This window comes from Stegostoma tigrinum, chromosome 7, assembly GCF_030684315.1.
Source record: "Stegostoma tigrinum isolate sSteTig4 chromosome 7, sSteTig4.hap1, whole genome shotgun sequence".
Lineage (NCBI taxonomy): Eukaryota > Metazoa > Chordata > Chondrichthyes > Orectolobiformes > Stegostomatidae > Stegostoma > Stegostoma tigrinum.
Genome location: NC_081360.1, coordinates 98200610 through 98226249, shown reverse-complemented (window position 1 = coordinate 98226249; position 25640 = coordinate 98200610). Strand labels below are relative to the sequence as shown.

At 42.3% G+C, this 25640-nt stretch overlaps 1 protein-coding gene across 5 annotated transcripts in view; it reads left to right on the top strand.

The window, feature by feature from the left end:
• The window catches only part of LOC125454377 (IQ calmodulin-binding motif-containing protein 1-like), a 65050-nt gene that overhangs the window by 21081 nt on the left and 18329 nt on the right, over positions 1-25640 (top strand). For all 5 annotated transcript variants that reach the window (XM_059647546.1, XM_048535065.2, XM_048535064.2 and 2 more), the window contains 4 exons: positions 2665-2758; positions 9532-9631; positions 11573-11745; positions 21519-21625. In XM_059647546.1, coding sequence (XP_059503529.1) covers positions 2665-2758; positions 9532-9631; positions 11573-11745; positions 21519-21625 — 474 coding nt within the window. The remainder of the gene's footprint in view (positions 1-2664; positions 2759-9531; positions 9632-11572; positions 11746-21518; positions 21626-25640) is intronic.

Genomic DNA, 25640 nt, shown 5'->3' with positions numbered 1-25640 from the left:
TAATATGAACTCATGGCTCCAAAACTCAATCCTGCTACCAATAAAACCTAACACACCGTACGCCTTCTTAACAAAACTATCAACCTGGGTGGCAACTTTCAGGGATCTGTGTACATGGACACCGAGATCTCTCTGCTCATCCACACTGCCAAGAATCTTACCATTAGCCCAGTACTCTGTATTCCTTACTCCTTCCAAAGTGAATCACCTCACACTTTTCTGCATTAAGCTCCATTTGCTACCTCTCAGCCCATCTCTGCAGCTTATCTATGTCCCTCTGTAACCTGCAACATCCTTCTACACTATCCACACACTACCGACTTGGGTGTGATCTGTAAATTTACTAACCCATCCTTCTCCGCCCTCATCCAGGTCATTTATATAAATGACACACAGCAGTGGCTCCAAAACAGATCCTTATGGTACACCACTAGTAACTGAACTCCAGGATGAACGTTTCCCATCAACCACTAACTACCCTCTGTCTTCTTGCAACTAGCCAATTTTTAATCCAAGCCGCTAAATCACCCTCAATTCCACGACTCTGTATTTTATGCAAAAGCCTACCATGGGGAACCTTATCAAACGCTTTACTGAAATCCATATACACCACATCTACTGCTTTACCATCATCCACCTGTTTGGTCACCTTCTCGAAGAACTCAATAAGGTTTGTGAGGCACGACCTACCCTTCACAAAACCATGTTGACTATCCCTAATCAAATTACTCCTTTCTAGATGGTTATAAATCCTATCTCTTATAATCCTTTCCAACACTTTACCCACAACTAAAGTAAGCTCACTGGTCTTTAATTACCTTCTCCTCCCCTTCTTGAACAAGGGGACAACATTTGCTATCCTCCAGTCTGCTGACACTATTCCCGAAGATAATGAAGACACAAAGTCCAAAGCCAAAGGCTGTGCAATTTCCTCTCTAGCTTCCCAGGGAATCCTAGGATACATCCCATCCGGCCCAGGGGACTTATCTATTTTCACGCCTTCCAGAATTGCTAACACCTCCTCCTTGTGAACCTCAATCCCATCTAGTCTAATAGCCTGTATCTCAGTATTCTCCTTGACAACATTGTCTTTTTCCTGTGTGAATACAGACGAAAAATATTCATTTAGCGCCTCCCCTATCTCTTTGGACTCCACGCACAACTTGCCACTCCTGCCCTTGACTGGCCCTAAACTTACTCTCATCATTCTTTTGTTCCTTGATCCTACCTGCCCAAGACTTATGTGCCCTCCTGGCTCTTCTTTGCTCTTTCTTTTGGACCTTGAGTTTCTGCTGTGCCTCCCAGATTGCTTACAGAAACTCTTGTGATTGCTGACTTCCTTTCCAGTCAATTCTGACCAGCTCCTCGTTCATGTCTTTGTAATTACCTCAATTGCAATACCGTTACGTCTGATTCCGGCTTCTCCCTCTCAAACTGCAAGGTGAATTCAATCATATTATGGTCACTGTCGCCAAGAGATTCTTCACTTTAAACTCCCTCATCCATTCTGCCTTATAACACATCATTTCTTCAGGAGCTGTAATCCCTGTAATTGGCAACTCATCACCTCAGCACCTCACTGCTTGACCAATGCAAAAAAGTTGCAGCGACTTGCATTGAGATAGTCCTCACTGGATGTAGTTCTGCTATAAATCTCACCAAGTCCACTTCACTCAGATCCCTATACGAACGACTCTATTCAATATGTGAAGCTGTTTAGAAAAGAAATGCCTGTTCACAGTTTTTTGTAATAAAGTGTGTTCCTGCAGTGCTATAAATGTGTCAGTCAGACCAACCTTCAATGTAACGTTAAAGCTTTAAATACTTAACACCTGTTCACCTTGTGCAAATTACATTGAGACTTGGCAAAAAAAATCACAGAATAATTTACATGAACCTCATGGAAATGTCAATCAAGCAAAGTCAACAGTTCTCTGCTCTTGTGCGAACAGATACAGCTGAAATCCTATTACACATATTTAGTAATTTGTTAGAGAATGGTGTACTAACAAGAACTAGTGAATCGTTAAAGTTGTACCCATACAATTCTAGGCACCATCATGTAAAAGCAATTTTGAGGCACTGATAAAGTTGCAAATAAAGAATGATATCATATCTGAATTTTTATACCCTTGAGGAAACAATACGTGTTTTTGGAAAGGAGCATGCCAAGCAATGACTTAATAAAAATAATTTAAATTATGAAAGATTTTGATTGAATAGACATGTTGAGAATATTTCCACATCTGGAGAAGAGTCAAATTGGAGGCAATCAACAGATAATCAGCAAGAAATCATATATGGAATTCAGAAGCAACTTCTTTATCTGCAGAGCATTGAGAATGTGAAGCTCACTACCACAGAACAATTAAAGCAAATAATGTAATTACTTCTTAAGGCAAATTAGTTAAGCACATGTGGGAGAAGTGAAGTGAGGATTATGCTGATTGAATTAGATATGGAAGGTTGGACGAGAATTCAAGTATAGCAAATATGCCATGAATGACCTGTTTCAATGCAGTCTGCTCTTTATCTTATTATTGGTGATGCGTAACTAAAACATATGATCAGAAACAACTTCATTGATATAACGTTGAAAGAAAGTGCATTTGAATACATCTTTCCCTGCTTGAAAATGTTTTTAAAAATTGTTCTTAATTCAAGAATGACGTCAAGCAAGATTTTCTGCGCTGTTTCCTCAATGTGACTAACTCCCTTTGCTGGCTTCTTAGTGACCACATTGAGCTGATTCAACATGGTAAGTCTGAGCTGGTGCTTTAGTTTTACCTGCCTAAGGAAATTGTTACTAACAGATAGAATTTGCATTTGTACTGTACTCTTAATATCGAAAAATGTCCCAACGATATCACAGAGCCAGAACTGGACAGAAATAGATGAAGAGTCAGTGAAAATAATATTTAATAGATTACAAATAAATCAATATTCTGAGGAAATAATGAAGAGAATTGATGAGGGGTACTGTAATTCCTGTGTGGCACTCCAAAAGCTATGGAGTCTAACAACATTCTGGCAATAATACTGAAGATTTGTGCTCCAGAACTTGCCACTCCCGTGGCCAAGTTATTCCAGTAACAACACCAGTACCTACTTGACAATGTGGAAAATTGCCCAACCATGTCCTGTACTCAAAAAAACAGGATAAATCCAACCCGGCCAATTACCACCGCACGCACGCATGCACACACACGCACAAACCGCCCCCCCCCCCCCCCCCCATCAGTTTACTCTCGATCTTGAATAAAGTGATGGAAGCTGTCTGTAACAGTGCTATCAAGCAGCACCGGCTCAGAAATAACCTCATTACAGCTTTGTTTCAAACAAAAGAGCTGAATTCCTGAGGTGGGGTGAGAGTGACAGCCCTTGATATCAAGGCTGCATTCAACTGAGTGGGGCATCAAGGAGCCCTAGCAAAACAATCAATGCAGGGGGCAAACTCTCCAGTGGTTGGAGTCATACCTGGCAAATAGGAAGATGGTCGTGCTTGTTAGAAGTCTATCTTCTCAACTCCAGGAGTTGAATTCCTCAGGGTAGTGTCTTAGGCCCAATCATCTTCAGCTGCTTAATCAATGACCTTCCCTCCATCATAAGGTCAGAAGTGGGGATTTTCATCAATGATTGATTACACGATGTTCAGCACCTTTTGTGACTCCTCCAATACTGAAGTAGTCCATGTTCAAATGCAACAAGATGTGGACAATATCGAGGCTTGGACTGTAAGTGACAAGTGACATTCGTGCCACACAAATGCCAGGCTATGACCATTATCAATAAGAGACAATCTAATCACCTCCTTGACATTCAATGGTGTTACCATCACCGAATCCCCCACTATCAACATCCTGGATGTTACCATTGACCAGAAACTCAAGTGAACTCACCACATAAACACTGTGGCTACAAGAGCAGGCCAGAAGCTAGGGATACTGTGGCAAATAACTCATCTCCTGACTCCTCAAAGCCTGTCCACCGTCTACAAGGCATATGTCAGGAGTGTGATAGAATACTCTCCACTTGTTTGGATGAGTGCAGCCCCAACAACATTCAAGAAGCTTGACACCATCTAGGACAAAGCAGCCCGCTTGATTGGCACTACATCCACAAGCATCCACTCCCTCCTCCCCCGATGCTTAGCACACACTACTGCTACTATCTACAAGATTCTCTGCAGAAATTCACCAAAGATCCTCAGATAGTACCTTTGAAACCCACAACCACTTCCACCTAGAAGGACAAGGGCATCAGACACATGGGAACACCACCACCTCCAAGTCACCCACCATCCTGACTCGGAAACATATCGCCGTTCCTTCGTTGCCACTGGGTCAAAATCCTGGAATTTCCTCTCTAATAACATTGTGGGTCAACTCACAGCAGGAGGACTGCAACAGTTCAAGAAGGCAGCTCACCACCACCTTCTCAAGGTCAACTAGGGAGGGGTAAGGAATGCTCTCCAGCCAGTGACACACACATCCCATGAGTGAATAGAGAAAGAAACACTCGACTAAAGATGATAAGACAGAGGGAAATGAGACAAGTTGGATTCAAAATTGGTTCAGTAACTGGAAGCAAAGCGTAGTAGTCGAGAGATGTTTTGTGAATGGACTGAGAGTTGGGTCCCTTGCTGATTGTGGTAAATATTAATGATTTAGACTTAAATGTGGGTGACGTGATCGGGAAATTTAGAGACGAAGCAAAATATTTGGCCAAGCAGGTGATAGTGAAAAGGATGATTGTCAACTGCAGGATGATATTGTTTTGATTGGAAAGTTGGAAAGTGGCAAACAAAATTCAATGCAGAGATTGAAGGTTATTCATTTGGAGAGGGCAAACAAAGCAATGGATTACATGATACGCTAATGATACTGAGAGGGGTAGAAGAATTGAAAGGCCTTTGAATGCATGTCCTCAGGTCTCTGAAGATATCAGCACAGATAGGTAAAGTGATAAAGAAGGCATATGGGATGCTTTTCCTCATTGAATGCAGGAATATACAGAAACTATTTAAGATGCTGTTTAGGACACACCAGGCGTTTTGTGTATAGATCTGGTCACCACATTGCAGGATGAATATAATTACTCTAGACAGAGTACAGAGGGAATTTACAATATTGTTGTTAGAGCTTGAGAGCTGCAACAATGAGGAAAAATTAAATAGGCTGAGGTTGTTTTCCTTAGATCTGAAGAGGCTGACTGATGCCTTAATTGATGTATACAAAATAATGAGCGGGTTAAGGAGTCATACAGCACGGAAACAAGCCCTTTGGTCCAACCAGACCATGCTCGCCATAATCTCAAACTGAACTAGTGCCACCTGCCTGCCTCAGCCTATATCCCTCCGAACCTTTCTTATTCACAAACCCAAATGTCTTTGAAACTTTGTTTCTGTACCCACATCCACCAATTCCTCGGAAGTTCATTCCACACACAAGCCACTCTCTGTGTAAAAACAATTGCTGCTCGTGTCCTTTTCTAAAAATCTTTCTCCTCCCACCTTAAAAATATGCCCCCAGTCTTGAAATCCCTACCATAGGGAAAGGACACCTGCTATTCACCTTATCTATAACCCTCATGATTTTATAAGTTCACCCCTCAAACTTCTACGCTCCAGTGAAAAAGCCCTGAAGGAAAGATGTTCTTAACCTACTGACAAGTGACGCAAATTTCAAAGAACTATAAACCTGAACCCTGGGTCTCTCTCTACAATACTACCCAAGGCCCTATTTTTAGTTGTTATAAATCCTACACTTCTTTGTTTTACGAAAATGCAATACCTCATACTTATCCCTAAAATAAACTCCAACTGCCATCCCTCAGCACATTGACCCAATCGATCAAGATCTCTTTATAATCTTAGATAACCTTCTTTACTGCCCATTATACCACCAATTTTGGTGCCTGCCGCAAACTTATAAACCGTAACTTCTATATTCTCATCTAAATTTTTTATATAAATGGCAAAGGGCAGACCTCATCTAGCAGAAAAGTCAAATACCAAGGGCTACCATTTAAGATGCTCAATAGAAGGATTAGAGAGGACATAAAGAAAAGCTTTCTGGGTGGTTTTCTTGTTGAAGCAGAAACGCTCAATTCCTTTAAAAGGAACCTGGATCTGCACCTGAAATGCTGCTACCTGCAAGGCCAGGTGCTGGAAAGTGGGACTAGAATGGGCACAAAGCTTATTTAACCACATTGTCAGGTGGACTGAATGACCTCATTCTGTGCTGTATCTTTTCTAGGACATTTTCTGTCGCTCTATGATGTCACTTGAGATAACGTCAGATGTAAATAGACAAAGGGACAGTGAAAATGATATTGGCACGGGTGACAGATGAACTTAGTTTTAGAGTCGTGTAGAATCATGATGTAGAGGTGCTGATGTTGGACTGGGGTGGACAAGGTCAAAAATCACACGACACCAGGTTATAGTCCAACAGGTTTTGGACCCTTGCTCCTTCTTCGGGAGTTAGTCAGAGAGATAGTATCAGACACAGAATTTATAAGTAAAAGATCAAAGGGTCATACCACTGATGAGGGAGTATTAAACAAACCTAAGATGCTGTTAAATCTTGAATCTTTGAACCATAGAATGGTATAGTACAGAAGTAGCCCATTTGGGTTTGTGCTGACCCTTTGAAAGAGTAATTTACCTCGTGTCGTTCCCCTCCCTTCATCTTGTAGACCTGGACATTTCTCCTCTTTCTAAAAGCCATGATCGAATTTGCTTCTACCACACTATCAGAATGGGGTTCATAACTGCATAACTTTACTTTTGTGGTACATATTAACAATTTAGGCTTAACTGTAAGAATAAGGTTTTGAAGTTTGCAGAAGTTGGCTGTTTGCTTAAAAGTAAGGAAGGGGAAGCACTAGCTTAATGGTGTTGTTGATGGGCTAGTGACTCTGAAACCTAAGTTAATGCTCTGGCGGAATGCTGATGAATCCCACCACAGCAGTTAGTGAAATTTGAAATCAAAAATAATAAATCCGGAATTTAAAACCCATCTAATAGTGATTATGAAGCCATTGCCAATTTTCATAAAAACACTGGCACCTCTACATCATGATTCATCTGGTTCACAAATGTCCTTTAGGGTTTACATGGTGCTGCAAATGCTATGGGCCTTGACAATATTCTGGAATAGCACTGAAGTCTTTGCTCCAGAACGAACTGCATCCCTAGCCAACTGTTTCAGTATAATTATGACGCTGCCATCTGTGCAAAATCTGTCGCAGTGTACAAAGTTTGTCCAGCTATGTCCTGTGACAAAAAGAGCAAATCTGATCCAGCCAGTTACTGCCTGTCAGTCTACTTTAATATTCAGTAAAGTGAAGGAAGTGATCATCAACAATACTGGTTTTGCCATGGCCACTCAACTCGTGACCACATTGCAGCCATAGTTGAAACACAGGCAAAAGAGTAGAATTCTGGAGGCTAAATGAAAATGATTGCCCTTTTTACATCCCGGCTGCATTTGACATGGTGTGTCATCGAGGACACTGAACAAAACTAGAATCAATGGAAACTGGGAAAGAATGCTTTTTGCTGGTTGGAGACACATCTCGCAAAAAGCGTGTGATTTTTGGATGCCAGTCATCCTAGTTCCAGTACATGATTGTTTTACAGGATAGAGTCCCAGACTCAATCATCTTCTGCTGCTTCACCATCCTTCTTTCCATCAAAACTTCAGAAGTGGGGAAGTTTGCTGATGATGGAACAGTGTTCACCATTCACAACTCTGCAGACACTGAAGCACACTGCGTCCAAATACAGCAAGATCTGGACAACATTCAAGCTTGGGCTAATGAGTAGTAAATAACATCTGTACCACAAAAGTACCTAGCAATGATTATCTCCAATAAGAGAATCCAGACATCGCCCCTTGACATTCAATGTCATTGAATCCCCATTATCAACATCCTGGGGTTTACCAATGACCTGAAACTGAACTGGACCAGCTATATAACTGATGTGGTTCTAAGGGCAGCCCAGACACTAGAGATCTTGTGGCGAATGACCTCTTGACTCCCCAAAGCTAATCAACCACTCACAAGCCACAAATCAGGAATATATTGAAATTCTGCCCGTATGCCTGAATGAGTTCGGCTCCAACATTTGAAAAACTCAAAACCATCAGGACAAATCAGCCTGCTTGGTCGGCACCCTGTCTAACACCTTCAACATACAGTCCCTCCACTACCACAGTAGCAGCAGAGTGGGTCATTTACAGAATATGCTACAACAGCTCACCAGGCTCGTACAATTATGTTAAAAGAAGAAATATTCATTGCATTTCAATACGCACTTGAGGTATGCCAAGAGCTGGAAATTAGAGTGAATAATCTCAGTTTTTATAGTTAGGAGGGATACATTGGACCAATGGCCATTTTTTGTTCTATGAATCTTTCTATTTTTTTTCTCTAAATGCGCAGATATAATCACTTTCTAGAAGAACAACTTCATATTTTTCTCCAGATGGTTCTCAATATGTTATCAGTTTGTACACAAGTGTGAAACCTCCACATTTTCTCAAATCAGTCATTCTGACACTTGAATTAGTTTGCCAAATTGGCAACTAATGCATAAGAAAAATATTGAAAATGCTGGAAATCTGAAATAAAGACAGAAACTAATGAAAATACTCAGGTTGAGCAGCAGCTTTCGTGAGAGCAGTAGATGGACCTGAAATGTTAGCTCTGTTGCTCTCTCCACAAATGGTACCTGACCTGCTGAGTATTGAATGGTATTTTTGTTTATGCTTATGCCAAATTAGTTGATTACCAGATTTGAACTGTAGCATTCTTGTTTTCAGCAGATTTGTTGAGATGCGGAAGGTTATGATTCAATTGTTCCTGAGACCAATACACTTTGCTTTACCTGACTTACAAACATCTGTGCCAAAGCTACTGTGATTTGCATGAGTGGACATTTGAGATTGAAATGCGGTATGCAAAAAGACAGCGGTGGGGGGTTTCCCAAACAATTCTCATACGTTTAAAAGCCCAGGTCTCGACCTGAAATGTCAACTTTCCGGCTCCTCTGATGCTGCTTGGCCTGCTGTGTTCATCCAGCTGTATACCGTGTTATCTCAGATTTTCCAGCATCAGCAGTTCCTACTATCTCTGCAACCTCTCTAAGTGACTTACTTTCCTGCCTTGCTCACATAATCCTCAATTCCCTCACCAATTAAACATTTGTCTATTTAAGTCTTAAATATACTCAATGACACAACATCGACAGCCCTCTATAGTTAAGATTTTCACAGAAGAAATTCCTCCTCAGAGCACATGTTGGCCTGGGCACGAGGAAGATCCTCAGCTTCTTGAAAAAGTGCTTTGGCTGATCTTACTTATGCTTGAGCAAGCAGTTGGGGTTTTATGTTTTAAAGACACTTTAAAAGGTTGTAAGATATTTGAAAAGTTGCCAGCTGTTAAAATTTGGACTGCAATGCAATAATTGCAGGTTTGCCATTGTGGCGTGCTTTGCTAACTGCCTATCCCTTTTCAATGCAGTGCTTCAGTCTGATCGTCTCCTTCAGTTGTTACTCACTGACGATGTGGAAACTGGAGCCGTTATGGTGTCTATCCTGCTTGGTATTCTGCAGGTGAATCGGTGAGATAGTCGATTCTGTTGTATAAGATTCAAAAGCTCTATAACCAACTGATACATACCCCATCTCGGGCAACCAGCTTGTAACTGATGTCCATTTCAAGCCCACCGACTCCCACAGCTACCTAGAATACACCTCATCCCACCCACCCTCCTGCAAAAATTCCATCCCCTATTCCCAATTCCTCCGCCTCCGCCGCATCTGCTCCCAGGATGAGACATTCTATTCCCGCACATCCCAGATGTCCAAGTTCTTCAAGGACCGCAACCTTCCCCCCACAGGGGTCGAGAACGCCCTTGACTGCGTCTCCCGCATTTCCCGCAACACATCCCTCACACCCCGCCCTCGCCACAACCGCCCAAAGAGGATCCCCCTCATTCTCACACACCACCCCACCAACCTCCGGATACAACGCATCATCCTCCAAAACTTCCGCCATCTACAATCCGACCCCACCACCCAAGACATTTGTCCATCCCCACCCTTGTCTGCTTTCCGGAGAGACCACTCTCTCTGTGACTCCCTTGTTCGCTCCACGCTGCCCTCCAACCCCACCACACCCGGCACCTTCCTCTGCAACTGCAGGAAGTGCTACACTTGCCCCCACACTTCCTCCCTCACCCCTATCCCAGGCCCCAAGATGACTTTCCACATTAAGCAGAGGTTCACCTGCACATCTGCCAATGTGGTCTACTGTATCCGTTGTACCCGGTGTGGCTTCCTCTGCATTGGGGAAACCAAGCGGAGGCTTGGGGACCGCTTTGCAGAACACCTCCGCTCGGTTCGCAATAAACAACTGCACCTCCCAGTCGCAAACCGTCTCAACTCCCCCTCCCATTCTTTAGACGACATGTCCATCATGGGCCTCCTGCAGTGTCACAATGATGCCACCCGAAGGTTGCAGGAACAGCAACTCATATTCCACTTGGGAACCCTGCAGCCCAGTGGTATCAATGTGGACTTCACCAGTTTCAAAATCTCCCCTCCCCCCACTGCATCACACAACCAGCCCAGCTCTTCCCCTTCCCCCACTGCATCCCAAAACCAGCCAAGCCTGTCTCTGCCTCCCCAACCTGTTCTTCCTCTCACCCATCCCTTCCTCCCACCCCAAGCCGCACCTCCATTTCCTACCTACTTACCTCATCCCACCTCCTTGACCTGTCCATCTTCCCTGGACTGACCTATCCCCTCCCTACCTCCCCACCTGTACTCTCCTCTCCACCTATCTTGTTTTCTCTCCATATTCGGTCCGCCTCCCCCTCTCTCCCTATTTATTGCAGAACCCTCACCCCATCCCCCTCTCTGATGAAGGTTGTAGGCCCGAAATATCAGCTTTTGTGCTCCTGAGATGCTGCTGGGCCTGCTGTGTTCATCCAGCTCCACACTTTATTATCTTGGATTCTCCAGCATCTGCAGTTCCCATTATCTCTGATACACACATTCATCTGTTTTGCCATGTGCACCGATTCAGAATCAGCTATATTGTGTTTAGTACAATGCTGCTGTAACCTTGTTTTATACTTGCAATTTTATAGTTTTGATTCCTTCACCATTATCTGAAGTGCCTACACTAATAACTTCTCTTAAGCAGAGACTCAGCTTACATCGGCTGAAATCTTTGCTTCAGTAACTGCAGTTAATTCTGAAGAAGGGTCACTGGACCCAAAACATTAACTCAGATTTGTCTCCATGGATGCTGCCAGACCTGCTTAAATTATTTTCCCCAACAATTTCTGTTTTTGTTTCTGATTTCCAGCAGTTCGCCCAGTTTTTGTTTTACAGTAACTGCACCCCTGTTCAAGTACTGGAGCCAATGCAAGAGAGATATACATTCCACCTTTTGAATAATGTTAGATTTATTGCGAAGTGTAGGAAAAACCAATGAGCACTCATCCATTCTGCCCAATATTTAGTATAATCTTATATATCATTCTCCCTTTCAGGACAGTATTGTTCTCTATGGAAGAGAAAAATGTCCGCATAATCCTGGATGAATTAATTTACAAGCTTTTTGCAACCACCAATCCAGTTATAGGAAACACATCGATCAAACTCATGCTGTTGATAGCAGAGACCCATCCTCCCACCTTGAAGATACTTTGCAACGATTACAAAGGTGTGTAAAGTACTAATTATATATAGAAATACTCTGATTAGGCAAATCATTTAAGATGAACTGTCAAATTGCTAAATTGATAACTGCAATGCATAGTGTGGTACAGAGTCAAACAGACCAAGTATCTCCCAGATTCAAATTTCTAGTCTGTGATTAGAATTGATCACTCTTGCGTGTCCTGCACAACCCTCTGCATGGCTTCAAATCACTTGACATTTTCTTGTTATTCTGTAATCACCAGTTCCCTCGCTACTGGATCTGAAATCCTTCTCTGCTGCGTCAAGATTAATTTTTCTGATATGAAAACAGAACATACTGGAATTGCTAACCATGCTCAGCAGCATTTGTGAAACGGATGTTCAAAATCAGCAAATTTCCTAATTGCTAAGCTTGGCCACTCATGATCCACCCTGTGATTTGTTTAATTGCAAAGCATCTTTGGCCAGTCCAAGAACTGAGCTATATAAATGTAAGTTTTTCTCATCTTCCCAACTGTTCAGTGCAGGAAGTATAGCAGGAACATTTAAATAAAGTCTGATTGCCTCACCAAAGGAATATTAATTCCATGTAAAAAAGTAGCTGGAATTAAAATCCGGCCCAATCCTGGAGTAAAAGCCATTCTTGTTTGCAACTGGAAAGAGAAAAGAAAGAGTTTGACATTTCATTGTAGATAATAAGACTAAATGTGTAATTCCTGAATTCACTGTGTGTATTTCAGGTATTCAGCTCTTGCATTTTTGTAGCTCAAGCTTTGATAAGACTGCCTTAAAATCAGAGTGCTGAAAGACCCAACAGATCTGGCAGCATCTGTGGAGAAAGAAGGAGTGTTAATATTTTGAGTTAAATATGATTCTTCCACAGAACATGCTCAGAATTTTCTTTAGGCGGTTTTGAAGAAGTCATGTTCAACCCAAAATGTTAATTCTTTTTTCTGCGGTCACAGGTACACAGGATAGTTTGGAGGTATTTGGCACATTGAATATGGAAGTTAGCACATCATGTTGCAACTGTGCAGGCCATTGGTCGAGCCACTTTTAAACTACTGTATACAATTCAGGTTACCCTTCTAAAGGAAGCATGTTATTAAACATGAGATGGAGCGGAAAAGATTTACAAGGATGGTGCCGGGACTGGAGGGTTTAGATTATAGGGAGAGGCTAAGTAGGCAGGACCACTTTTCCATGCAGTGTTGGAAGCTGACAGCTGACCTTAGAGATTTATAAAATCATGAGGGACATCGATAGGGTTAATAGCCAAGTATTTTTTTTCTGGGGTGGAGCGTCCAAAACTAGGGAGCATAGTTTCAGGTGAGACAAAGATTTAAAAAGGACCTGAAGGGTAACTTTTACATGCAGAGAGTGGTGTGTGTATGGAATGAGCTGCCAGAGGAAGTGGTAGAGGCAGGTACAGTCACAATATTTAAAAGACATCTGGATTGGTCATGAACAGATATGAATATGAAGGGTTTAAAGGTTATGGGCCTAATGCTGGCAAATGGGACTGAGATGTCTGGTCAGTGTGGCGGAGTCGGACCGAAGGGGCTGTTTCCATGCTGCATAACTCTGTGACTCACCACAAATGCTGCCTGATCTGAGTATCCTAGTGCTCTCCGTATTCAGATTGTCATCATCTCCAGTATTTTCTTCAGTTATATTGCTGTTTTTAACCTTGCAGTGTTCCTAAACAAAACTGTCTCCCAACAAAATGGAGAAAATTGTTTTCCTACAACCAGTGACTGCATTTAAAAGAAGTACTTATTGCACCAGGTAACTTCTGGTGCATTACTTGGTACCTCTTTTGTTAGTTATATTGTCTATATTGATATCCTAAAGCATGAGAAGACAGTTGGTTTGCAATCCGTTTCTCTATCTTCTTAAAGCTTAATACACATTTATTGAAACATTGCACTAATGTCATTGAACACACTGTGGTCACTTAACTCACTGCAGATTTACAATGGAGAAACAGTCTTTAAGTAGAATTTTATCAGAAAACATTTTGCTTCTAGACGTGTCACCGTGACTTTGCAGGCTCACGTGACTGGATTCAAAAAGCTTTTTTGACATAGAACATGTAACATAGAACAGTACAGCACAGTACAGGCTCTTCAGTCCACAATGTTGTGCTGACCTGCGATCCTACTCTAAGATCAAATTACCCTACGTTATACTATCATCTATGTGCCTATCCAAGAGTCGCTTGAATGTCCCTAATGTATCTGACTCCATTACTGCTGCCAACAGCACATTCCACGTACATACGAATCTCTGTGTAAAGAACCTCTGACATCTCCCCTCTGCCTTCCTCCAATCACCTCAGAATTATTCCCCCTAGTAATAGTCGTTTCCGCCCTGGGAAAAATCCATGGTTATCCACTCTATCTATGCCTGTCATCACCTTGTACACTTCTATCAAATTACCTCTCATCCTTCTTTGCTCCAATGAGAAAAGCCCTAGCTCCCTCAACCTTTCCTCATAAGACCTGCCTCCATTCCAGGCAGCATCCTGGTAAATCTCCTCTGCACCCTCTCTAAAACTTCCACAGCCTTCCTATAATGCGGCGAGCAGAACTGAACACAACATTCTAAGCGTGATCTAACCAGGATTTTATACAGCTACAGCATAACCTTGCAGTTCTTAAACTCAATTCCCCTGCCAATGAAAGCCAACACACCATACACCTTCTCAACAACCTATCAACCTGAGTAGCAACTTTGAGGGATCTATGGGCATGGATCCCAAGATCCCTCTGTTCCTCCACACTGCCAAGAATCCTGCCATTAACTCTGTATTCTGCATTCAAATTCGACTTTCCAAAATGAATTACTTCACACTTTTCTGAGATGAATTCCATCTGCCACTTCTTTGCCCAGTTCTGCATCCTGTCAATGTCCCGTTGCAACCGACAACAGCCCTCCACACAATTCACAACTCCACCAACCTTCCTGTCATTGGCAAACTTACTACTCCACCCTTTCACTTCCTCATCCAAGTCATTTATAAAGATCACAAAGAGTAGAGGCCCTAGACCAGATCCCTGCAGAATACCACTGGTCGCCGAGCTCCAAGTTGAGTACTTTCCATCAACTATAACCCTTTGTCCTCTATCGGATAGCCAATTGTGTATCCGGACAGCCAAATTTCCCTGAATCCCATGCCTCCTTATTTTATGAATGAGCCTACCATGGGGAACCTTATCAAACTAAAAAAGTCAAATTCAAACTTGCTAAAATCCATTTACACCACATCCATTGCTTGACTTTAGAACATAGAACATAGAACATAGAACAGTACAGCACAGAACAGGCCCTTCAGCCCACAATGTTGTGCCGACCATTGATCCTCATGTATGCACCCTCAAATTTCTGTGACCATATACATGTCCAGCAGTCTCTTAAATGACCCCAATGACCTTGCTTCCACAACTGCTGCCGGCAACGCATTCCATGCTCTCACAACTCTCTGCGTAAAGAACCTGCCTCTGACATCCCCTCTATACTTTCCACCAACCAGCTTAAAACTATGACCCCTCGTGCTAGCCATTTCTGCCCTGGGAAATAGTCTCTGGCTATCAACTCTATCTATGCCTCTCATTATCTTGTATACCTCAATTAGGTCCCCTCTCCTCCTCCTTTTCTCCAATGAAAAGAGACCGAGCTCAGTCAACCTCTCTTCATAAGATAAGCCCTCCAGTCCAGGCAGCATCCTGGTAAACCTCCTCTGAACCCTCTCCAAAGCATCCACATCTTTCCTATAATAGGGCGCCCAGAACTGGACGCAGTATTCCAAGTGCGGTCTAACCAAAGTTTTATAGAGCTGCAACAAGATCTCACGACTCTTAAACTCAATCCCCCTGTTAATGAAAGCCAAAACACCATATGCTTTCTTAACAACCCTGTCCACTTGGGTGGCCATTTTAAGGGATCTATGTATCTGCACACCAAGATCTCTCTGTTCCTCCACGCTGCCAAGAATCCTATCCTTAATCCTGTACTCAGCTTTCAAATTCGACCTTCCAAAATGCATCACCTCGCATTTATCCAGGTTGAACTCCATCTGCCACCTCTCAGCCCATCTCTGCATCCTGTCAATGTCCCGCTGCAGCCTACAACAGCCCTCTACACTGTCAACGACACCTCCGACCTTTGTGTCGTCTGCAAACTTGCTGACCCATCCTTCAATTCCCTCGTCCAAGTCATTAATAAAAATTACAAACAGTAGAGGCCCAAGGACAGAGCCCTGTGGAACTCCACTCACCACTGACTTCCAGGCAGAATATTTTCCTTCTACTACCACTCGCTGTCTTCTGTTGGCCAGCCAATTCTGTATCCAAGCAGCTAAGTTCCCCTGTGTCCCATTCCTCCTGACCTTCTGAATGAGCCTACCATGGGGAACCTTATCAAATGCCTTACTGAAGTCCATATACACCACATCCACAGCTCGACCCTCATCAACCTTTCTAGTCACATCCTCAAAAAACTCGATAAGGTTTGTAAGGCATGACCTACCCCTCACAAAGCCATGTTGACTGTATTTGATCAAGCCATGCTCTTCCAGATGGTCATAAATCTTATCCCTCAGAATCCTTTCTAACACCTTGCAGACGACAGACGTGAGACTTACCGGTCTATAATTGCCGGGGATTTCCCTATTTCCTTTCTTGAAGAGAGGAATTACATTTGCCTCTCTCCAGTCCTCAGGTACGACTCCAGTGGAGAGCGAGGATGCAAAGATCTTCGCAAGTGGCGAAGCAATTGCATTTCTCGCTTCCCAAAGCAGCCGAGGACAAATCTGATCCGGGCCTGGCGACTTGTCAATCTTAATGTTTGACAAAATTTTCAGCACATCAGCTTCATCTATCTCTATCCATTCCAGCATGCACACCTGCTCTTCAAAGGTTTCATTCACTACAAAGTTGGTTTCTTTCGTAAAGACAGAAGCAAAAAACTCATTTAGGGCTTCCCCTACCTCCTCAGGCTCCACACACAAGTTCCCTATGCTATCCCTGATCGGCCCTACTCTTTCTTTGACCATTCTCTTATTCCTCACGTAAGTGTAAAATGCCTTTGTGTTTTCCCGGATTCCTTCTGCCAAGCCTTTCTCGTGCCCCCTCCTGGCTCTCCTCAGACCATTTTTGAGCTCCTTCCTTGCCTGCGTGTAATCCTCTCTAGCTGAACTTGACCCTAGCTTCCTCCACCTTATGTAAGCTACCTTCTTCCTTTTCACTAGAAGCTCCACCGCTCTCGTCATCCAAGGTTCCTTAATCTTACCCCTTCTTACCTGTCTCAGAGGGACATATTTACTCATCACTCCCAACAACTGTTCCTTAAACCGTCTCCACATGTCTATAGTTCCCTTACCATGGAACAACTGCTCCCAGTCCATGCTTCCTAACTCATGTCTAATCGCATCATAGTTTCCTCTTCCCCAATTAAATATCCTCCCATTCTGCCTAATCCTCTCCTTCTCCATAGCTATGTGTTTTGTCACATCCTCAAAGAATTCAACAAGGCTTGTGAGGCATGTCTTGCCCCTCAAAGCCATGCTGACTATTTCTATTGAAACTGTGCTTTCCCAAATAAGCATAAATATCGTCTCTCAGAATCCTCTCCAATAATTTGCCCATCACAGAAGTAAGACTGACTGCCTAGACTGTAATTTCTAGGATTAGCCCTATTCCCTTTCTTGAAGAAGGGAATAACATTTACCACCCTCCAATCATCTGGCACCACTCCAGTGGACAGTGAGGACACAAAATTCATCGCCAAAGGGGCAGCAATCTCTTCCCTTGCTTCCTGTAGAAGCCTTGGGTATATCCCGTCTTGCCCAGGGGACTTATCTATCCGCATGTTTTTCAAAATATCTAGCACGTTCTCCTTTCTTACATCAACCTGTTTGAGCATATCAGCCTGTTTCATGCTGTCTTCACAAACAACAAAGTCTCTCTCGCTGCTGAATACTCAAGCAATTTATTCATTAAGGACCTCCCCTACCTCCTCCAACTACACGCACAAATTCCCTCCACCATACCTGATTAGGATTGATCCCTACCCTCACTCTGGCCATCTCCTTATTCCTAACATAAGTATCGAACGCCTTGGGTTTTTTCCTTAATCCTACTCACCAAGGCTTCTTCATACCCCCTTCTACCTCTCTTAAGCCCAGTCTTCAGTTCCTTCCTGGCTACCATGTAGCTCTCTAGAGCCCTGTCAGATCCTTGCTTCCTCATCCTTAAGTAAGGTTCCTTCTTCCTCTTGACAGATTTCCAAAAACTGTTTGGTCAGAAATCTGTTCACATTCAGTAACCTGGAGCTGGATTTTAGGAAGGAAGGTGGGGCAGATGGCATTTTTCTTTTTATTCACTCGGTGGGATGTGGGTGTCACTATCTAGATCAGTATTTATTGACTTCCTAGGTGCACCTGACAAGGTGCTGGTGAGCTGCTGCCTTGAATCACTGCAGCCCATTTGTTGCAAGTAGGCTCACAATGTCTTTATGAAGGGAATTCCAAGATTTTGACCTAGTGCTAGTGACAAGCAATATATTTCAAGGTTGAGATGGTGTGGCTGGGAGAGGAACCTGCAGGTTTCAATGCATCTGCTGGCCTTGTCCTTCCAGCTAGAAGTGGTCATGGGTTTGGAAGGTATTCTGCAAGGATCTTTGGTGAAGCTCTTGTAGCTATTACACGCTGCTGTTACTGAACTCCAGTGGTGGGGGGAGTGGATGCTTGCAGATGTGGTGTCAATTAAACAGGCTGCTTTGTCCTGGGTGGTTGTTGGAGCTGCATTCATCAAGGCAAGTGGAGAGTATTACATCACACTCCTGCCTTGTACCATATAGATGGTGATAGAGATAGTAGGAACTACAGGTGCTGCAGATTCTGAGATAACAAGGGGTGGAACTGGATGAACACAGCAGGCCAGGCAGCATCATAGGAGCAGCAAAGCTGATGTTTCGGGCTTAGACCCTTCTTCAGAAAACCCGAAATGCCAGCTTTTCTGCTCCTACGATGCTGCTTGGCCTGCCGTGTTTATCCGGCTCTACACCTTGTTATCTCTTATAGATGGTGAACAGGTTGAGGGAAGTCACTAGTTACCCACTGCAGAAGATCTTGAAGTTGGTAAAGGGGAAACAAATCACAATCGACTTTCCAAGTTTTGAGGTATGAATGTAAAATGATCCTGTGGCTGATGTCTTTCATGTTCATATGCCAGCAAGGTGCACTAGAAATGAATTAGTTGAGTTGAGCTTTCTTTAATCCATTCATGGCTTGCGAACGTCATTACCGAGAACAGCCTTTATTATCCAGAAGGTTGTTAGGAGTCCTTTAATGCCCTTTAAAGTAGTTAAATTTTTCTACATTTATGTTCTATTCACCTTGCAATAAATTTGAATGTTCCATTTGCTTTCTGGGTCGCTTGCTGCACCTGCATATTAACATTTTGTGATTTAAGTAGAATTATACACCTGGATCGAGGTGTACCACCAAGCTCTCAATCTCTATTCGTTTAAGTAATACGGTGCTTTTGTTTCACCTGCTGAAATGGATAATTTCACATTTTCCAATAACATATATCCAATTTCCACCCATATAAGTAATCTATCTATTCTCTCTTTACAGTCTCATTGTATCCTCATACTCTGCTTTCTCCCTTATTATTGTTATAGCCATTTTTTCTTTTTTATATTCTGCCCAATCTTTTGACCTGCTGTCAATATTAATGAAGTTGTATGTGTTTTCTTTCAATTTTACGCTTTCCTTAATTAAGGACAGATGGAGTGTGCTTCCCTCAGAGTCTTTATTTATCACTGGAATGTACTTTTGCCGATGTCATGAAATATTTCCTTAAATGGCTGCTGCTGCATCTCTACTTACTTATCCCCTAATCTAATTTCCCAGTTCACCTTGTCCAGCTGGCCTACTGCCTTCAATTAAGTTCAAAGTACTAGACACTGATTGCCTGCATACAAGGGCCATCGATCCCAACAGCTGGAAATACAAGTTTACCAATCCATGAAACATTTGCTCATTGTCAGGAAAAAACTTGTCTGGTTAACTAATGCCCTTTTAGGGAAAGAAATCTTCCATCCCTACCTGGTTTGGCCTATATGTCACTCCACACCTACAGCAATGTGGTTGACTCTTAACTGCCTTCTGGGCAATTGGGGATGGGTGCATCACATGAATGAATATAAAGAAATGTTATTGTCGGTAAAGAACATCAGTGACACAGATTAGTATTAGAATTAATTGGAATCCTCATTAATCTAACAAATCAAATTTCGGAAACATCCATTTGTAGGAAAGACTAAAACCTGAGGTCACAGCTTCAGGGTGAAGGGACGATCCTTTCGAAGTGAGATGAGGAGAAATTTCTTCAGCCAGAAGGTGGCTAATCTGTGTAAGTCCCTGCTTGAAGAAGTTTGTAGAGGTCAAGTCCTTTAAGACAAAGATAGATAGGTTCTTGATTGGTAAGGGGATCAAGGGTTATGGGGAGAAGGCAGGAGAATGGGGTTGAGAAACTAAGCAGCCATGACCAAATGGCAGAGCAGACTCAGTGTCTTAATGGCCTAATTCTGCTTCTTTACGTTATGGTCTTTTGGTTTAGGGTGGGATTTCTAAATAGTAGAGCCTGAACAGCTGGCCTTCCACTAAAGAAGTGGATGCTGAACACCAGTGGGGAAAAATAGGAAGGCATTGCTTGCAAGATATACATCCAAATTGCCAACCAACAACAGCTGGAGAATGGACAGAAATAAATGAATAATACATGTGTAACGTAATACAGTTTGTACATTAGTGTGGAGTTACCTGAAATACTGCTGACTTAACAATTTACTGTGATAACAAGATGTACAGCTGGATGAACACAGCAGGCCAAGCAGCATCCGAGGACCAGGAAAGCTGACATTTTGGGCCTAGAATTTTCTTCAGAAACAATTTATTGTGTGTTGTATCCCGGTTTTGAAGTGACTTGCATTGTTGACTTGATTTGTGACAAGGAACAGCCTAGTGAGTTTTGCGAAGATTTGTAGCTCAGGTTGAGGTTCCTTGGTGTGAGTTTGCTCGCTGAGCTGGAAGGTTAGTTTTCAGACGTTTCGTCACCATTCTAGTTAACATCATCAGTGACCCTCCGATGAAGCGCTGGTGTTATGTCCCGCTTTCTATTTATAAATATATTTATAAATAGAAAGCGGGACATAACACCAGCGCTTCATCGGAGGGTCACTGATGATGTTACCTAGAATTGTGACGAAACATCTGAAAACTAACCTTGCTGCTCAGCGAGCAAACTCACACCAAGGAACACCCTGTTTAATAGTACCATGGCAATACCTTTACTACAAAGGATACAGTAGTTTAAAAAGACAGTCATATCAACAACTTCTCAAGCAGCAATTAAGGATGAGCAATATAAATGACCTTGCTCATGACGCCCATATCTGAGAAATCAATTGTAAAATAAAGATTGATCATGAATACTTTTTTCAGGGTCCAATTGCTCTTTGTTAGTCTCAACTTGGATTCAGTGATATTCCACAGTCACTTATGCTGTCATATTTAGACCTCACATGACCTTGTCTTAATGGTAAAGCTGTGTATTGTGGAACAATGACTTCAATGGAACCAAAAATTGGAAAGAATTTGAATGTGCATGGGTAATTTAGCAAATAATTTGTAACTTTTAACATGTTTTGTGCTCCTAGCAATAATTCTTATGAAAGTAGCTGTCTAAAGTTTCAGAAATGATCTTTCAGTGGTATCTTTCCCAGGTTTACGTCCTCTCTTGAAACAATGGACAGGAAGAGGCTTTGACAAGGAGTTAAATCATCTTTTGGAACTCCTTTATGCTGGGTCCACACAAGGAGTAAGCCAACAGGCATGTATTATTACCTAAAACAAAAATATAAAATGCTACAGAAAAGTTAATATTCATGTCCAGTAACTAGTTTGAACTGACAAGGGCTGGAAAATGATTTTTATATTCTTGACAGAGAGAGAGGAGGAGCAAGTGAAATAGACAGAAGGATGGCCAGAACAATAGACAAAGGGAGTGCTAATATGGTAATAAAGGATGCAAAGTAGGTGTTAATGGGAGGTATAAATAATCAAAAATGGGTTGGCTTTTAGGAACATAGGAATTAGGAGCGGGAGTAGGCCATTCAGCCGTTTGAGCCCGGTCTGCCATTTAATATGATCACAGCTGATCTTATCTTTGTCTCAACTTCACTCTGCTGTCTGCTTCCCATAGTCTTCGTCCAACTTTTCATCAGAAACCTATCTATTTTTTCTTGAATCTGTTGATTGATTCTGCCTCCACTGCAGTGAGTTCCACAGATTCACAACCCTCTGAGAGAAGCAGTTTCTCTTTATCTCAGTTTTGAACCTACCTCCTCTCATTGTATATCTGTGCCCTTTTGTTTGAGACTGTCCCACAAGGGAAACACCAGTTCAGCGTCCACCTTGACAACCCCCTTTACCATTTTATATACCTCAATCAGATTCCCCCTTATTTTTCTGTATTCCAGTGAGTACAAGCTCAAGCTATTTAGCTGCACCTCGTGCAACAGCCCTTTCATTCCTAGAATCACCCTCGTGAGCCTCTTCTGAACTGCCTTCAGTGCCACCACATCCTTCCTCAAGTAAGGAGACCAAAACTAGACCGAATAGTCCAGGTGTAGACTCACCAATGCCTTATACATATGCAACAACACTGCTTTACTTCTGTAATCCAGTCCTTTTGCGATAAATGCCAGGATTCTATTTGTCTTTTTTATTATATCCTGCACTGCATCCCACTTTCTGCAATTCATTCACTTACTGGGGAGGCAGTGGCCTAGTGGTATTGTCACTGGACTGTTAACCCAGAGGTCCAGATAACGTTCTGGGGATCCAAGTTCGAATCCTACCATAGCAGTTGGAGGAATTTGAGTTCAATAAATGTCTGGAATTAAGAGACTAATAATGACCATGAATCCAGTGTCAATTATCAAGAAAAAACCATCTGGTTCACTAATATCCTTTAGGAAAGGAAACTACCATCCTTACCTGGTCTGGCCTACATGTGACTCCAGACCCACAGCAATGTGGTTGACTCTCAACTGACCTGTGGGCTATTAGGGATGGGCAATAAATTGTGCCTGACTAGTGACAACCTTATCCCGTGAATGAATGTTTCCAGATTCATCTGCACAGCTATGCTTTGAATCTGCTCCCTGTTTACATAGCAGTTTACCGTTTTATTTTTCCAGCTAAAATGGACAACCTTGCATTTATCCGCATTAAATTCTGTCTCGGATTCTGGCCCATTCTCTCAGCCTATCAATATCCGTCTGTGAACTGTCTCCTCATCATGGCCTGCTTTCCCACCTATTTCAGTATCATCTGTGAGCTTTACTATGTTAAACCCTGCCCATGCTTGCAGATAATTTATATATTGCTTAGCAGAGACCAAACCCCTACAAGCAAGACTCAGTGGGCTGCGCTGTATGAGGCTTGATGGGCTTTAACGTGTGTCTGTTCAAAATTTAGCAGTGTTCATGCTGTCACATTCTTGAACTCAGTGTTGAGTCCTGAAGACTGTAAAGTGCAGTGAGGTGCTATTCTTCCAGATTGTTAGAATGCTGCAGCAGACCTAGGATGGAATCATTAACAGAGAAGCCAGATCTGTCTCTCCAAAGATGCTGTCAGATCTCCTGACTTCCCCCAACATTTTCTTTTCTTAGTTCAGATCTCTATCATCTGCAGTATTTTGTCTTTGTACATGTATTACCTACCTAGTGGTATAGAGTTGTTGATTCTGTTGGCATAAAAATATCTTTTAATCAAATGGTTTTGTCAGTACTGATTTTCAAAGTGGTAATATGTAGTATTGTAGCCTCTTTGATGAAGGGTCTAGGCCTGAAACATCAGCAATTGTGCTCCTGAGATGTTGCTTGGCCTGCTGTGTTCATACAGCTTCACACTTTATTATATGTAGTATTGATATCATTTAGTAATTTAGTAATAGTAGTTTAAAAGTGAGTTTCAAATGCATGAAAAAGAAATGTAACACCGTAATGTCCCACTATTTACACAGCTGCCCTCTATCTGTTTGCACTGTGCATATTGCACAACATTTCACCAACTGTGAACTTAATATTTGCTTATCTATAGTTTTAAAGAAAATAAAGTCAGGAAAGCCTTTCTTCCTGGCACAGTCCACCAGGTTTGTCTCTTTTATTCGCAGTTTGCAATGTTTTTTGAAAATGCATCTTTCACAAACAGCAGGACTTGCCTGTATCCAACTTTCTTGATAATACAAAGTTACATTGAAAGGTAAACCGTGGAGAATACAACAATGACTATAACACGGAGAAAAGTGAAGTTATTCAGTTGGAAAAATAGAAGAGTGAAATAGTTTTCAAATGATGAAAGACTGGGAAATGTTGACATTTGGAGGGACTTTGGCACAGCCGTACACAAGTTGTAGAGAGTTAGTGTACACAAAATTAAAATTTTGCAATACAGGAGACCATTCAACCCATTGTGTCTGTACTGGCTCCCGGAAGAGTTACCCAGCTGGGCCTCCTCTCCAGCCCTGTCTCCGCAGCCCTCTACATCACTTTAAAATGTATATCCAGCAATGAAACCCACCTCCACCATGCTCCCAGGCAGTGCATTCTGAATCCTAACAACTCTGAGTGAAGATGTTTCTCCTCATTTCCTACCTCTCCTGCTGTCAGTCTTGCAATTGTGACCCTTAGTTATTGACATAGTGTGGAACTAGTGGAAACAGAATATCCTTCTTTATCCTGTCAAGATTGTTCATAATTTTGAACACCTCAATAAGGTCTCCTTAATCTTCTCTCCTCCAAAGAGAACAAACCCAATCTCTCTAATCATTTTTTGTATCCAAAATCCTTAATTCCTGGCATCATTCTAGTATATCTCCTTTGAGCTCTCTCCAGGGCTTTAACACCCTTTCTTGAATTAGGTGCCAAGACCTGAATGCAGTACTCCAAATATGCAGCAAGGAATTGGGAAACGAAATGGTATGTTATCCTTTTGTTGCAAAATGAAAAGAGTAATTGAATAACAATGTCGTATTACAATTACACAAAGCCTTGGTGAGACCTGCGATAGGGTTGAGGACTGTGTCTAGTTCTAGAAGAAATAAAGTAGACTCAGCATACATTCTTGGGCATTTAGAAGACTGAGAAGCTGAGCTAACTGAAACAGATAAAATTGTAAAAGTGCTTGACAAATTAAGCTCTGAAAGGATGTTTCCCCTCCTGCGGTTTTTGGAACAAGTGAGCCCAGTCTCAGAATGAGGTGTGGAGCTGGATGAACACTGCAGGCCAAGAAGCATCAGAGGATCAGGAAAGCTGAAGTTTAGGCCCTAGGCCCAAAATGTCAGCTTTCCTGCCCCTCTGCTGCTTGGCCTGCTGTGTTCATCCAGCTCAACACCTTGTTATCTTAGATTCTCCAGCATCGGCAGCTCCTACTATCCCAGTCTCAGAATAACGGGTTATGACCAAAATGAGAGAGAATGTCATTGCAGAGAAGGGTGTGAATTATTGTAGTTTCCTGTTTTGAAACTTTTGGATATTCAGCCATTGAGCACATTCAAGAAGAGGTCACATTTAGATAATTTTGGGTTCATAAGAAGTCAGGAATATAGGATAAGGAGAATGTTGAGCCGATGAAGAAATAAGCCTTGATCCTACTGTATGGAGGATGCAAAGCAAGCCATGTAGTTCACTCCTCCTATTACATATATTTTAATGTCTTCAAAACCTAACCATCTGTAAGGCTGTACTGGAAAGAGCTGAGAGGTAGGACTCAATGGATAGCTCTTTCAAAAGCTACAACAGGCTGAATATAAGATTCCATGTTCTATTTATCCTGTGGAG